This window comes from Pelodiscus sinensis, chromosome 18 (genome assembly GCF_049634645.1).
Source record: "Pelodiscus sinensis isolate JC-2024 chromosome 18, ASM4963464v1, whole genome shotgun sequence".
Taxonomy (NCBI): Eukaryota; Metazoa; Chordata; order Testudines; family Trionychidae; genus Pelodiscus; species Pelodiscus sinensis.
In genome coordinates this window covers 23,407,379-23,419,852 of record NC_134728.1, presented here as the reverse complement: position 1 = coordinate 23,419,852, position 12,474 = coordinate 23,407,379, and the positions used below count along the sequence as shown (strand labels likewise).

General features: G+C 52.4%; 1 protein-coding gene across 1 annotated transcript; it reads right to left on the bottom strand.

Moving 5' to 3' along the window:
- Nucleotides 1-4,633: 4,633 nt before the first annotated feature.
- On the bottom strand, nt 4,634-11,150 carry KCNK15 (potassium two pore domain channel subfamily K member 15). The gene is made up of 2 exons (XM_075901259.1): nt 10,640-11,150; nt 4,634-5,628 (listed from the first exon to the last, which is right to left on the bottom strand). Exons 1-2 carry the CDS (start codon nt 10,920-10,922, stop codon nt 4,712-4,714), a joined length of 1,200 nt encoding a protein of 399 aa, XP_075757374.1. The 5' UTR covers nt 10,923-11,150; the 3' UTR covers nt 4,634-4,711.
- Between the last annotated feature and the right edge of the window lie 1,324 nt (nt 11,151-12,474).

Sequence of the window (12,474 nt, the reverse complement as noted above, 5' to 3'; positions counted from 1 at the left end):
GGGCTATGATGAAGCAGGGTGGTAGCCAGCTGCTGAGGCTGGAAAAGGTGCTCGGGACCACCCTGTGACTGGGGCAAAGCAGAAGCGCCCAGCTCTGGGCTGCCAGTCTATCCAGACCCTTCAGACACTTGCTATGGGCCTGGCCTTAGTCACCAAGCAACTCAGCAAGTTGGTTATTACCTCAAAGAAGAGGGTTGGATGGTAAGTGCAGCACTGGATGAAAACAGCTCCAGCCGTAAGTTCCCTATAAGCGGTGTGGCCACATGCCTAGGTAGCCCCACGTGGATGCTCAGGGCCCCCATGCAAGGAGGTGGGGCTGCCTCACCTATAGCCTAGTCTCCAACCTGGTAACTGGGGCAGGGGTGGCCTGAACCAGGCACCTCTTCCTCAAATTAAATGCAACTGAGGCCAGAGTGGCCCAGCCCCAGAGAAGCCCCCCACCATGGCCAGACCAGCTCAGCCCCACAGGAGCCCATCTGCCATGGCTGCAGAGGCCCAGGCCTGCACCTGCCCACCACATCTGGAGCAGCCTGGATCCAGAGCCCCCGTGCCCTAGCTGGTTCTGGAGTCTCCCCTTGCACTCCTGCATGCCACTGCCTTTTCAGCCCCACTCCAGAACCCCCACCCCAGACAGTGCCCCCCTTGCAGTCCAATCCTCTGCCCCAGCCCTGAGCCCCTCATCTGCAGAGCCCATCCCCCTCACTGGAGCCCTCATGCTCCTGTGCCCAAATCCTCTGCCCCTGGCCTGAGCCCCACCCTGCACTCAGAACCCCTTGATCCCATCTATGCCCCATGAATGTTATGTGCACCAATATGAAGGTGATGTGTCCGCACTGGTGCACATAACACAATTCATTCTGCTTGGGGTGGGAAAAATTAGAGGGAACACTGCTCCAGACTGAGCCAGTCATGAGAAAGGGCAGGTTTGTCCAAGGAGCCGGTGTCCTGGTGGCCTAGACTGGTGCTGTGCTGCCGGCTGAGCTGGTGGCGTGCTTGCTCATGGGTTCCATATGTGCCTGGCACTTCCTGAAGTCCTGTGTGCGGAGGGGGGGGGGGTAGCACTTGGAGGCTCCCACGGAGATGTGCAAGGTGCTGTCCATCAGTGTTGCAAGGCAGTCCCTGCCCCAAAGCGTTTCAGATGACAAAGGTGGGGGAAAAGAAGATCTTGTCCCCATTTTACACGTGGGACCTTAGCCACGCAGAGGCGTGACGTGGCCTGTGTCCCACAGATAGCCTGTCCCAGAGTCAGGCTCCGAGCCCCCACTCTCCTGAGTTCCAGTCCACTGCCTTAACCACACACCAGCCTTCCTCTGGGCTACGCGGAGCACTCAAAGCCTCAGGCACTTGCCACTTCCACCACCCCCGGCAACAGGCAGAACTGGAGGCAACCTCTGTCTGCAGCCGGCCTTCTCCCACCATCTGCAGCTACATATTGGCACATGCAGTGGGACTGACTCCTCCTCTTCCCAGCTGGTGCTTTACAGAACAGCATGGGCAGGGGGCTCTGTGCCACCCTGCAGCTACTTTATAAGCTCCACTCACCCTAGTCTGATCTATTGTTTTTCACACCCCCTTGCGACTTGGGTCTCATGATCCCACACATGAGATGGGGGTGCTGAACATGTCAGTGCACAGCTGCCCAGTGCAAGTGAGAAACTGCACTGAGCATCCACCGAGTGCCAGCTGTATTCTCACAGGATTTCCAAAGTATGGGCTGTGCTCGCTGTGCAGGAGCACCTCAGAGGCTACACAGACAAAAGCGAATTGAGTATCTGGCCTTCTCCTCATCAGCTGCCCCCGCAATGCCAAACCCTGCACCTGAACAAATAATTCAGTAGAGATGCTGCCATCAGACAAGTAATAAACCAGCACTGTCTGAACAATGGAAATGACTGGGACAAACTGCATGCCACTTTTTACTGTTAATTCGGTAGGGGTTGGCCTAACACACAGCCACTGTACAGTCGCTATCTGGGCTTGCAAAGTGCCACCTCAGCGCTTGTGCTCCTGCTGAGGATCACGGCCCAAAGAAAGAAATGAAACACTAATACAGTACAACACCCGGGATCAAACTCGCCGGTATTCCCAAATCTTTGGCTAAAACTCAGGCCCACTGTGCAGCTGCTGTGGATAGCTCAGACAGCAGGCCGCGTACGGAAGGACGGAAGGATTTACCAGGTGCTGTGTATGTAACTTGATTTCCCCAGGATGGATGTGGCTGAAAGGTGATATGTAAGGCCTGGAGTGGAGTAGTGTGGTGCCCTCCATAGTGTAGGTATGATCAGGACCAGTAAGCTGTGCACTTATGTGACTGCTCAGGAGCGATTCAAATCCCGCTCAGCTGATTAGCAGAGCACCCACAGCTAGTTTTTTCTCTACTGGTGGTGCACATTTGCACATACCTCAGTGCACATAAAACAATTATTCCACACACGGATGGAAAAAATGAGAGGGAACATTGATCAGAGCCGCTAATGAGGAAGGGTAATGTCCTGCCAGAGGCTGATATGGGGGGGGGGGGGGTAGACAGGAAGGTGCAGGGTGAGGTTGGGGCAGTACTGCTACTGGAGGAGGATTGCAAGGACAAGAGACCCCATCACAAGCCCTACCTCTTTTCCCCCCCAGTCAGGAGAAAGGAAGGCAGGCGAGGCCGCACTGGGGGCTGCTCTAACACCATACGTGGAGGAGACTGTGGCCAACCCTGGCCAAAGGTTGTGAGGCCCAAGGCAGGGCGCTAGGAACGGGGCCCCAGGCCTGGCCGGTGGATGGCGAATACTCAGCAGTGCAGGGCCCCAAAAGCACAGGACCCATGGCATTTGCCTTGCTCACCTTGCCCTAGGGCTGGGCCTGACTCTGGCCCTTCCCTCCCTGTAGAGCAGATGCCAATCGAAGCAGGAGAGCTGGAGGGCCCTTCCCCACTCAGCAGAGAAGCAGCTCCCAGCAGAATCTTGTCATAGCTACAACTCATTCTCTTCACCACTGGGACAGCTGCTGGCCAGAGGCTCTGTAGGAGGCAGGGTCCTTTCCCCACAGCTGCTGGAGTGTGGGACTGGGGGTCAGGGCCCAGCTGTTCTTGCCGCCTCCCACGTCCCCACTTGGGAATCACGGCTCAGCAGGCTACTGAGAGGAGAGGGAAGGGCGAGTGTGCTGCTAAGTCCCAGAAGATTAAGGGCCAAAACCTCAGCTCCACTGAAGTAAACAGAGCAACGCTGATTTACACCAGGGGAGGAGCTGGGCAAAGGAGCTCATTACTCAGTAAAGCCCAGGCGAGCAGCATTACTTTGGGTTTTCACTGTTGTTACGAGCACCAGTCACTCGGAGCAGAGCCTAAGGGTTACTGTGCTCAGGAGTGACTCGCGCTAACAACAACAACTCGTTCTTGGCTAGAGCGTAAGGAAGGCTCTGGGCACTGGGGAAGGAGCCGAAGGGGGGGCAACAGAAATTCTAGCTAGAGCTGCATTCACAGCTACACTCTGCCCTCTCTTAGACCCGGGAGGTCGATGAGGGATCTTGGAGATAAGGAAGGGCAGGGTGGGCTCTCAGACTCAAAGGTGGGGGCCCCTAGAGGCTCAGGTGCACTATTCCCAGGCTTGCTCCCCTCCCATTTTAACCTTATACTTTAAAAAAAACCCAATCCCGTATCCCCAAACCCTTCTCCATGTCTTCTGAAGAGCCTCGTGCTCTGGCTGTGCCTCCTCAGAGAGGTGGGCTCAGGGGCAGAGGGATGGTTTGAATATTTCATCCCTACCTGAGGTCTCCGGACGTTCTCCTGAAACCAGAATACAGCAGCTAAGAGAGAGTAACTTGCTCGCAGGTTGGGGCCTGCATGGAGACTCCACTTGAGAGCAGCTGGTCTACCCACCACAAGGACCGACTGCATCGTGTATGGAACCCCATTGCGGAGAGTTTCAAACATGAACTTTGAAGGGCACTGAAGTGGCAGTAGTCTGAACAGCTAGAGATTGCTCCCCTCTCCTCTCACATCTGAATAAAACAATGTAACCCCATTTGACTGGAGGCCTCTCCTGCTAAGGAGAATGATAGTGTCAGTATTTGCCAACATTGCTCCCATCGCTACATGAGTGTCCAACTAGCACATTCTTATGCATATTCTCTTATGCGAATTATCACCTGCCACAGCAAACCTCTCCAATGCTACACTGAAGACCACATCCCCAGGTTATGAGGATCCCTAATTTAGGGGGGGATTTTTGTTGCCGGAGGGCTTGTGAATACAGATTTTGTTTTCAGCAAACTGTTGGCACACACCATTCAGCTTCTTTGGTTACAGGCAGTCTAACCCAGAGCAAGCCTGGAATACAGGCTGCAATGCTGGGCTTCGGTGGGCTTTTTTGGGGAGAGTGTTTGTAAGCTATTTCCAAGGGAATAATTCTGGCCTACAAACATGACATTAGATTCTGTGTTTTGTGGGGAGCTACTATATGGCGCTGCCCCCAGAATATACTGCAAAAAAAGTGTAACGTGCTCTGACATCTGCTAAAAAAGAGAATTATTCATCAATGGTATTGAAACAGTTGGGCAGCATATTTTGTGGCTGACAGCTGCTGGAGTTGAAGCCACACTAACAGGGAGTGGGGGAGAGGAGAGGAGACCAAGTTAAGAGTAATAACAATGACCTTAGGTAATAATTTATCATCAAAATATGACTTCCGTAACAGAATGCAGTTCCGAGTAAAAAGAGCATGCACATTTAGATGGATTTCCTTCGCAGGCGGCAGTGTTCCCTGCAGCTGGGGCTGTTGGACGATAAAGTGCTCCCAGGGGAGGAGAAGCCAGTGGGATCCCTCATGCTGAGGGAGACCTCATCGATTTTGTAAGAAATGGAATTGTAGTAAACGGGATTGGTGTGGCAGCTGAGGGTCTCTGGGTGGGAGGGGGCAGGGCTCCCACACAGCCGCGGTCTGTAGCACAAACACGTGCAGAAGGAAGGGACTCTGGCAGTGGAGTTTGAAGAGTGGCGTCTTGGTCTGTCGGCATCTTCCTGCATCAGCGGGATGAGGTTCGTTTGACTTGTCCTGTCTTCTACGGGCAGAAAAATGGCATCTCTGCTCGTACCGTCTTCCTTCGCTTTCTGGTGGATGTTGTTCCTGACTCTCCGCAGGGAGGCTCTCTCTTCCGCATCCCGTCTCTCATCTTCCGAGTTCATAGTCAAAAACCTGAGGACAACTAAGTTTAGGAAAGCACCAATCACCGTCAAACCGACCAAGATGTACATGAAGCTGAAAGCAACGTACGGTGGCTTCTTCTGCAAAGCTTCATTCTTCTGCAGAGCCACGAAGTCCCCAAACCCAATAGTGGTCAGGGTTATGAAGCAATAATAATAGGCATGAAAGAAGGTCCAGCCCTCAAAATAAGAAAAGGCAGCTGCTCCAACGCACAGCGTCCCCATGCAAGACAGGAAGCCAACTAAGACCATGTTTTCCATAGAGACATTAGTCTTCTTCATGCCCAGACACTTCTTTATTTTCTTCAGCAGGAGCCGGACGATGGTGTTCATGCGTTCCCCGAGACTTTGGAACATAATCAGTGTGAGAGGGATGCCAAGGATTGCATAGAACATGCAGAAAACTTTGCCAGCATCAGTGCCTGGGGCAGCATGTCCATAGCCTGCACCAGAAAGAGAGAAAGTCAGCTGTTACTTAAACCCTCAGGAGCAGCAGTGTCCCGTTTCAGCGTGTCAGGCCAAATTCCATTGCTGACAGACAAGTTTCTGTGGGGACTGGAGGCACAGGGGAAGGCAGATTTGTGCACCCATTGTTTGTGCTTACTGAGATTTGGGACGAGGCTCCCGGCGGGTCACCTGTGCTGATCTCTGAATCGCAACAGAATCAATTAAGGATGATGTTTCATTTGCACCTTAAAGATCTAAAGTTACCCCTCTTACATTCCATGATAGCCCCTGGGCTTGCACTGAAGTATCTACAGATAGGATTAGATCAATAGGGTCTGAGTCTCCTCCAGGCTGGTTTCATACTGATTTAATGTGTTGACTTCTATGGATTTTCTTCTGATTTATGCCAGGGGAACAGAAAGGAGAGTCCGATCCTAGGCCCTTTCATTTTCGCTGTTATTTAAATACAAAGGGTGCATCTAGACTGGCAAGATTTTGCGCAAAAGCACCCGCTTTTGCACAAAAACTTGCCAGCTGTCTACACTGGCTGCTTGAATTTGCGCAAGAGCACTGACGTTCTAATGTAAGAATTCAGTGCTTCTTGCGCAAATACTTTGACGCTCCCACTCAGGGATAAGCCCTCTTTTGCAAGAATACTTGCGCAAGAGGGCCAGTGTAGACAGGCACCTTAATTTTTTGTGCAATAAAGCCCGATGGCTAAAGTGGCCATCAGAGCTTTCTTGCGCAAAAGCGCGTTTTGATTGGGCACGGATGCTTTTGTGCAAAAGCACTTTTTGTGCAAAAGCATCCGTGCCAACCTAGACACTCTTTTGAGGAAATACTTTTAACAGAAAAACTTTTCCGTTAAAAGTATTTCCACAAAATCATGCCAGTCTAGACACAGCCAAAGTGTTTGTTTCATGGAATCATAGAGCTGGAAGAGACCTCAGGAAGTCATCAAGTCCAGCCCCATGCCCAAGGCAGGACCAATCCCAACTAAATCAACCCAGCCAGGGCTTTGTCAAGCCGAGATTTAAAAACCTCCAGGGATGGAGATTCCACCACCTCCCTAGGGAACCCATCCCAGTGCTTCACCATCCTCCTAGTGAAATAGTTTTTCCTAATATCCAACCTAGACCTCCCCCACTGCAACTTGAGACCATTGCTCCTTGTTCTGCCATCCATCACTACTGTGAACAGCCTTTCTCTTTGGAACCTCCCTTCAGGAAGTTGAAGGCTGCTATCAAATCCCCCCTCACTCTTCTCTTCTGCAGACTAAACAAACCCAAATCACGGAAGCACCATGAGCTGACTCCATCCCTACAGAGCTCAGAGAAGGGTGACCTGCTGCATTGCCCATTCTCACCAATATAGTTTAAAATTTAATTTCCTTGAATTGTTGGGAGGCTTAGAACTGAGGTACTAAGCAAGGAGGTGCATGATAACAGCAAGATAAAGAACAAGATACTCACTAAGGTCATGTTCTTCAGGATTCTGCACACACCTGACCTTTTGTATAAGGTTAATTGAAATTTGTGATCTCTGCTCCAGATGGAGTAAAACTCAAAACAAGAGAATTATACCGTATCCTGCAGTAGCCAGTATAGGGGCAATAGAATCATTAAAAAAAAAAACACCCTATATTTGACAAGGCAATAGGTACAGAAACTTCTTTTGTGGACATGTTTACATTGTTGAATAATAAGAAATAATTTAAGAAGGGTCCGAAGGCAGTTTGTTTCCCTGCACTGATGCACGGATTTTTAAAAAACAATTATTGAAAAATGTCACACTTTTCCAGTTATTTAAACAAGTTAAATGAAGACTATGGGGAAAGTGTTTGTCAAAAGTCATTCTTTTTCTTTCATTTCTTTTTCTCATTCAACACTCTGGTTTGGCTTCCCCTACAGGTGCATAGGGCAGAGCATAGGGAAACTGTCTGATCACAATGATGGATTTATCACGAGAGGATTTACTCATTGTCTTTGGTAGATTCTCAAGTGCATGTCCCACTCCTGGAAATTGGATGGGTTGCAATAAAAGGTACTGCATGATTGACTGTGGTAAACTCATGACTGCAATATTCTGAGAGAGCATTTGTTTCCGTGTGTGTGTGTGTGTGTGTGTGTGTGTGTGTGTAAGCAAGCACAGGAACATTAAATGTGTTACAATTACCTCATGTCATTTACTCTGATACAAAGAGACAATCACCTTTTGCAATACACAGAGCGGAATCCAGTGGCAAAGAAAATCTATTAGACCTTTAGCACGTCTGGCATCAATCACCAGGTACTAGGATACAGGAGAATGCTGCGGGAACACCAAGGGATAAATGATGAACTAAAGAAGCATCAAGGGAAAAACAGCCGTTGTTCCCCTGAGCACTCGTAAAAGAAGATGCAACTGAAGCTTTCAAACGGACAAAGGAAATGAGAGGATCATCATCAATCCACCGACTGCTCAAAACTGACAAATATTTTGTTTCGGATCAAATGAAACAAATCTGCTTTTTAGTTTGTTTGGAATTTCAAACAAATCTGGTTTGGGGTTGACTGAAAAAAAGTTTTGTTCCTTCTTCTGGACCTGTCAGTGAACTGAAAACATCGCACAGTTCTTCAAGTGACTGTGGATGAAATAGTTTACTGAATAAAGAGTGCTCTGATCTGTCCTGAGAATACAGGCAGGGGTGGCCCTAGACTAGCTGCCAGCAACTGGCACCCTAGGTGAACCATGCAATCAGCGCCCCCACCTCCAAACCCCTCAATGATATTGCACCACCATTTGGCACCCCATTTAACTTGGTGCCCTAGGCGACTGCCTAGTTCGCCTATATGGACGGGCCACCCCTGAATACAGGGGACACCCCTGAACAGTGTCAGACCCTTTCATGCATTTGAATGTGGTCAGCAAGACTCTACAGATACATCTACACTGCAGCTGGGAGCTAGTGCTAGCAGGGCACAAGCTAGCCTACTAAAATAGCAGTATGGACATTGCAGTTTTGCAGAGATTCAGGCTCTCCCATGCAAGCTCAGACCTAGGGGATGGGTGGTTTTGTCAGCTCAAACTGCAACTCGAACCGCAAAATCCATACTGTTATTTTTAATGCCCTAGCTGAGCCCCATTAGTACAAGTCCATCCTCCTGGGCTGGGAAGCTTGCTCCCAGTGGCAGTGTAAACAAACATACCCTAAAAGAAAACACCGTAAATCCATCACTGTGAGCAGGGAACGTGTGTAATCAACTTAGTAAAATACCACTTACAGGGTGATTTTCAATTGCAAAAGGCAATTCAACTAAAATTGACCCCTCTGTAATGCTTAAGCAATTAGCCAAGGGGACTGCCCAATGGAGAAAGGCTGGGATTTAGCTCTCACGGCTACTCTTGCTAGTAAGAATTACAGTTCCGCCAGTGCAAAGGGGCACTGGACTTTTATAGTGAGACTCAAAAGTGTGTGGCTGGCAAGGATCCCCAAAGTCGGTCTTCTACAATCAAACAGTAGGGCTTTGAGGAGGAGGTATGGCTGGAAACTGGGCCACAGTGGGAGTTTTGTCTCAGGTCAGGGCTTCATGCACTGGATGCCTCCAGGCTGTTCTTGGAGAACTTTCTCAATGGAGCAAATTTAAATCTGTTCACATTTGTACATTCCCATAAAGAGGAATAGGCCTTTTCCTGTCAGGGTTCCCATTGCTCCCCCCAACCCTTTTTCTACTACCTGCAATGAAATCATCGGTCTGTGCTTAGTCCCCACAGTCTACTGCCAGGTGACAGTGAGAATAGCCACATTTTGCATGAACATTTTGCTAGTATTCTGCATTTTCACAACTCCTCCTTATCATAGGATCTCAGTGGCTTTGTAAACATTACGGAGCCCTGGACAAAATCCTAGGGCGACAGCTATTACTTTGCTATTTTAGTAGTATTCCCATTTTGCAGCTGGAGAAACTGAGGTCACATGGAGTCAGCAATACAGAAGTGGAATCTATGGATGGTGCATCCCAGACCCTGTTGCTCCTCCTCTGCTTTGGAACTGGTAAACCTGATTTTACAAACCTCTAAAAAGGTGAAAACATTCCTTGGCCTGTTTCCAAAATGAACGTTCCTCTTTGCTCCCTGCAACAATTCAAAGCCTGCCCAGATCCATGAATCATGTCTCGCTGCCTGATGAAGGGTGTGTGGGTGCAGTCAGTGGGGGTGAATTCAGTGCCCACAGAGAGGTAGGGACAGGCAAGGTGAGTTACATATGAGAACTACCTAACATCAGCAGGGAACACCAGGGTAAATGTGGCTTTCAAGTCTTGTTAGCATAGTATCTGAAGAGAAATGTAAGGACCCCATGGGCAGGCAGTGCAGACAGGGAGAAGTCCGGGCTGTTAAAAAGTCCCGGCTTGTTCCCATGACTGTATGTGAGGGGACTTCCTTATACCAGGGCAAGAAGAAGCCGAGCAGAAGAGTCCTGTTGGAGGGGACAGGGAGAGAAGGAGCCTATTGCTGGAGCCAGGGGGAGGCGGGCGGTGGTGGTGGTGCTAGAAGCTGTAGAGAGCAGACAGGGATGCATTTAGATTCCACTGTGACAGCTGCTGTATATTAGGTGTAAGGTTATCGAGAGCACTGTGCTATACTCTACAGGCATGGGGAGGGAGGGCTGGATTGGCGCGCAAGGAGGGGTGGTGGCAGGTGGGGGGTTGCTGGGCACCCATGAAGCGATGGAGAGGCAGGCACCTTGATGTCCATGGAGAGATGGCAGGGGACAGTGCGGTGCCCGTGGAGGGCCAGGGCAGGCAGCGTGATGCCCATGGAGGAGGGTGAAAGCAGGGATTGGGACGGGCACTGGCAGGGGGCTGGCTCGGTGCCCTGGGCAGCTGGGGACGGCTTGTTTCGGGGCGGGGGCTCGGTGCCCGTAGGGGAGGGAAGGCAAGACTGCCTGGTGCCCGGGGAAGGGAGGCGAGGTGCCCACGGGGGTCAGGCGCGGCTCGCTGCCCGGGTCAGGCCCGGCCCCGCACTCACCGATGGTGGTGATGACCGTGATGGCGAAGTAGAAGGAGCCGGCGAAGCGCCACTGGCGGCCGGCGCGGTGCGGCTCGGCCTGCAGCACCAGGCGCTCCAGCTCGCGGTAGTCCTCGGCCGAGAAGCGGTACTTCCTGCGCAGCTCGCCCCGCTTCTGCTCCAGCAGCCGCCGCCGGCCGCTCTCCGCCTCCGACTCCAGCGCATCGAAGACGGCGGCGCCCACCAGCAGGTAGGAGAAGATGCAGAGGATCAGCGAGACCGTGCGCAGGTTCTGCCGCTTCATGGCGGGGGCCGGCCCCGGGGGCGCTCAGCCGGGACCCCGCATGGCACCGCGCCGCCGAGCGGCTCCCGCGCCCCCCCGCGCCGGCTTGCTCGGGCCCCGGCCGGCGGGCATCGCCCCCCGCTGCTGGGCGCGGCTCGCGTGGGGCTCGCTTGCCCGGCTGCGGCAGGCACAGTGCCCGGGCAGCCGGTGCCGCCCCCAGCCCCCAGCGCGGCGCTGCTGCAGGGGCTGCGAGGCAGCGCGGCCCGGGCTGCTGGAGTCCCCGCCTCCGGGGGGCTGGTCCCGAGACTGCTCCGCCTGCGGCTGCCCCCCCGCTCCCTCCGCAGCAGGCAGGCAGCTGGGTGCGCTGCTCGCTGGGGAGGGGGCGTGGGAGGCTTGCGGCTGTTCCCGGCTGGGCGGGGGAGCCTCTTCCCTTCCCGCACCCCCAGCCTGCGGGGCGCAGGAGGGGCTGGGCTGTCTCCGGCTCCCCCGGCCTCCTGGGTGCAGAGATGCTGGACCTGGGGGTGCCTTGCAGGCGGTTGGGTGGTTCAGTGGCTCAGTGTCCTCACTGTCCAAACTGCCCAAATACAGCCTTGGTGCCCAGGGAGGACTTAGGCAGGGCAGTTTGGGGGGAGGCCAGGGGGTGGCTTGGGGCTGTAGGCTGCTGCCTCTGTTCCTTCCACTGCTGGCGCTGCCCAACCACAACTGGTCGCCCTCTGCCCCAGGTGGCCCCCCACGCCGCCATAGCCTCAGAGATGTGTGGTGGCAACCCTGCCTCCCCATCCCTGCCACAATGAGCCTGCATGGGTTGAAATAATAGCAGCTGCTTCTGCTTTTGGCCCTTTCCTGAGCACAGCCAAAGTGGTTCCAGAGTGACGCGCCTGCCGCTGCACATGGCCTGTCACCGGCCCCACCACACTCGCGCCTGAGGATTACTGTCTCATGGCCTTCACATGTTCATGCCCTTGCTGCACCAGGCCGGGAGAGGCTGGTCTGTAACACAGCTAGGACCCAGGCCGTTTAGGGCGGTGTGGGTCAAAATCAGCTTTTCTCTAGCGTACCCTGAAGCTCATGGATGAGCACGGGAAGAGGGGGGACCTTCCTCCATTTGGGACTCCTCATGGAGCCTTTGGGTCACTCTCACCTACCTTCTAGCTTCATCCAAGCTGGACTGGCTCTAAGTCATTTATTGTAAATGCGACATAAAGCAGGAACTTTTCCTGAGATCATACCTTTTTGGCAGTGCTCCCAGGTTGAAGGAGTGGGTTGGATGCTGACGTGAGTCTGAGAAGCCAAAGCTGCTCTGTTTTGCTTCAGGATGCTTTCAGGTGGAATAGGATTCACCCAAGCTGGGTATGCAATCAAGGAGAAAGCTCGTTGCAGCTAAAGTGCTCTTTGGGGTTGGCTGTGCTGGATGCAGGGAGCAAAAGGGGTGCTGCTTGGGAAGACTCACCAGTAAGGAAGTGCTTCACAATGAGCGATGATATTCAATCAACCACATTTTTAAAAAATCCTGTTTATTCTGATTTTTCTCACCAGTCCTAGATATCAGATAATCACAACAGCTTCTGTATTG

Excerpts from the sequence above, each read along its gene's own strand:
- KCNK15 (XM_075901259.1), bottom strand. The coding sequence starts at position 10,922 with ATGAAGCGGCAGAACCTGCGCACGGTCTCGCTGATCCTCTGCATCTTC. Across the intron at positions 5,629-10,639 it reads CACGGTCATCACCACCATCG|GCTATGGACATGCTGCCCCA; the intron begins GTGAGTGCGGGG and ends TTTCTGGTGCAG.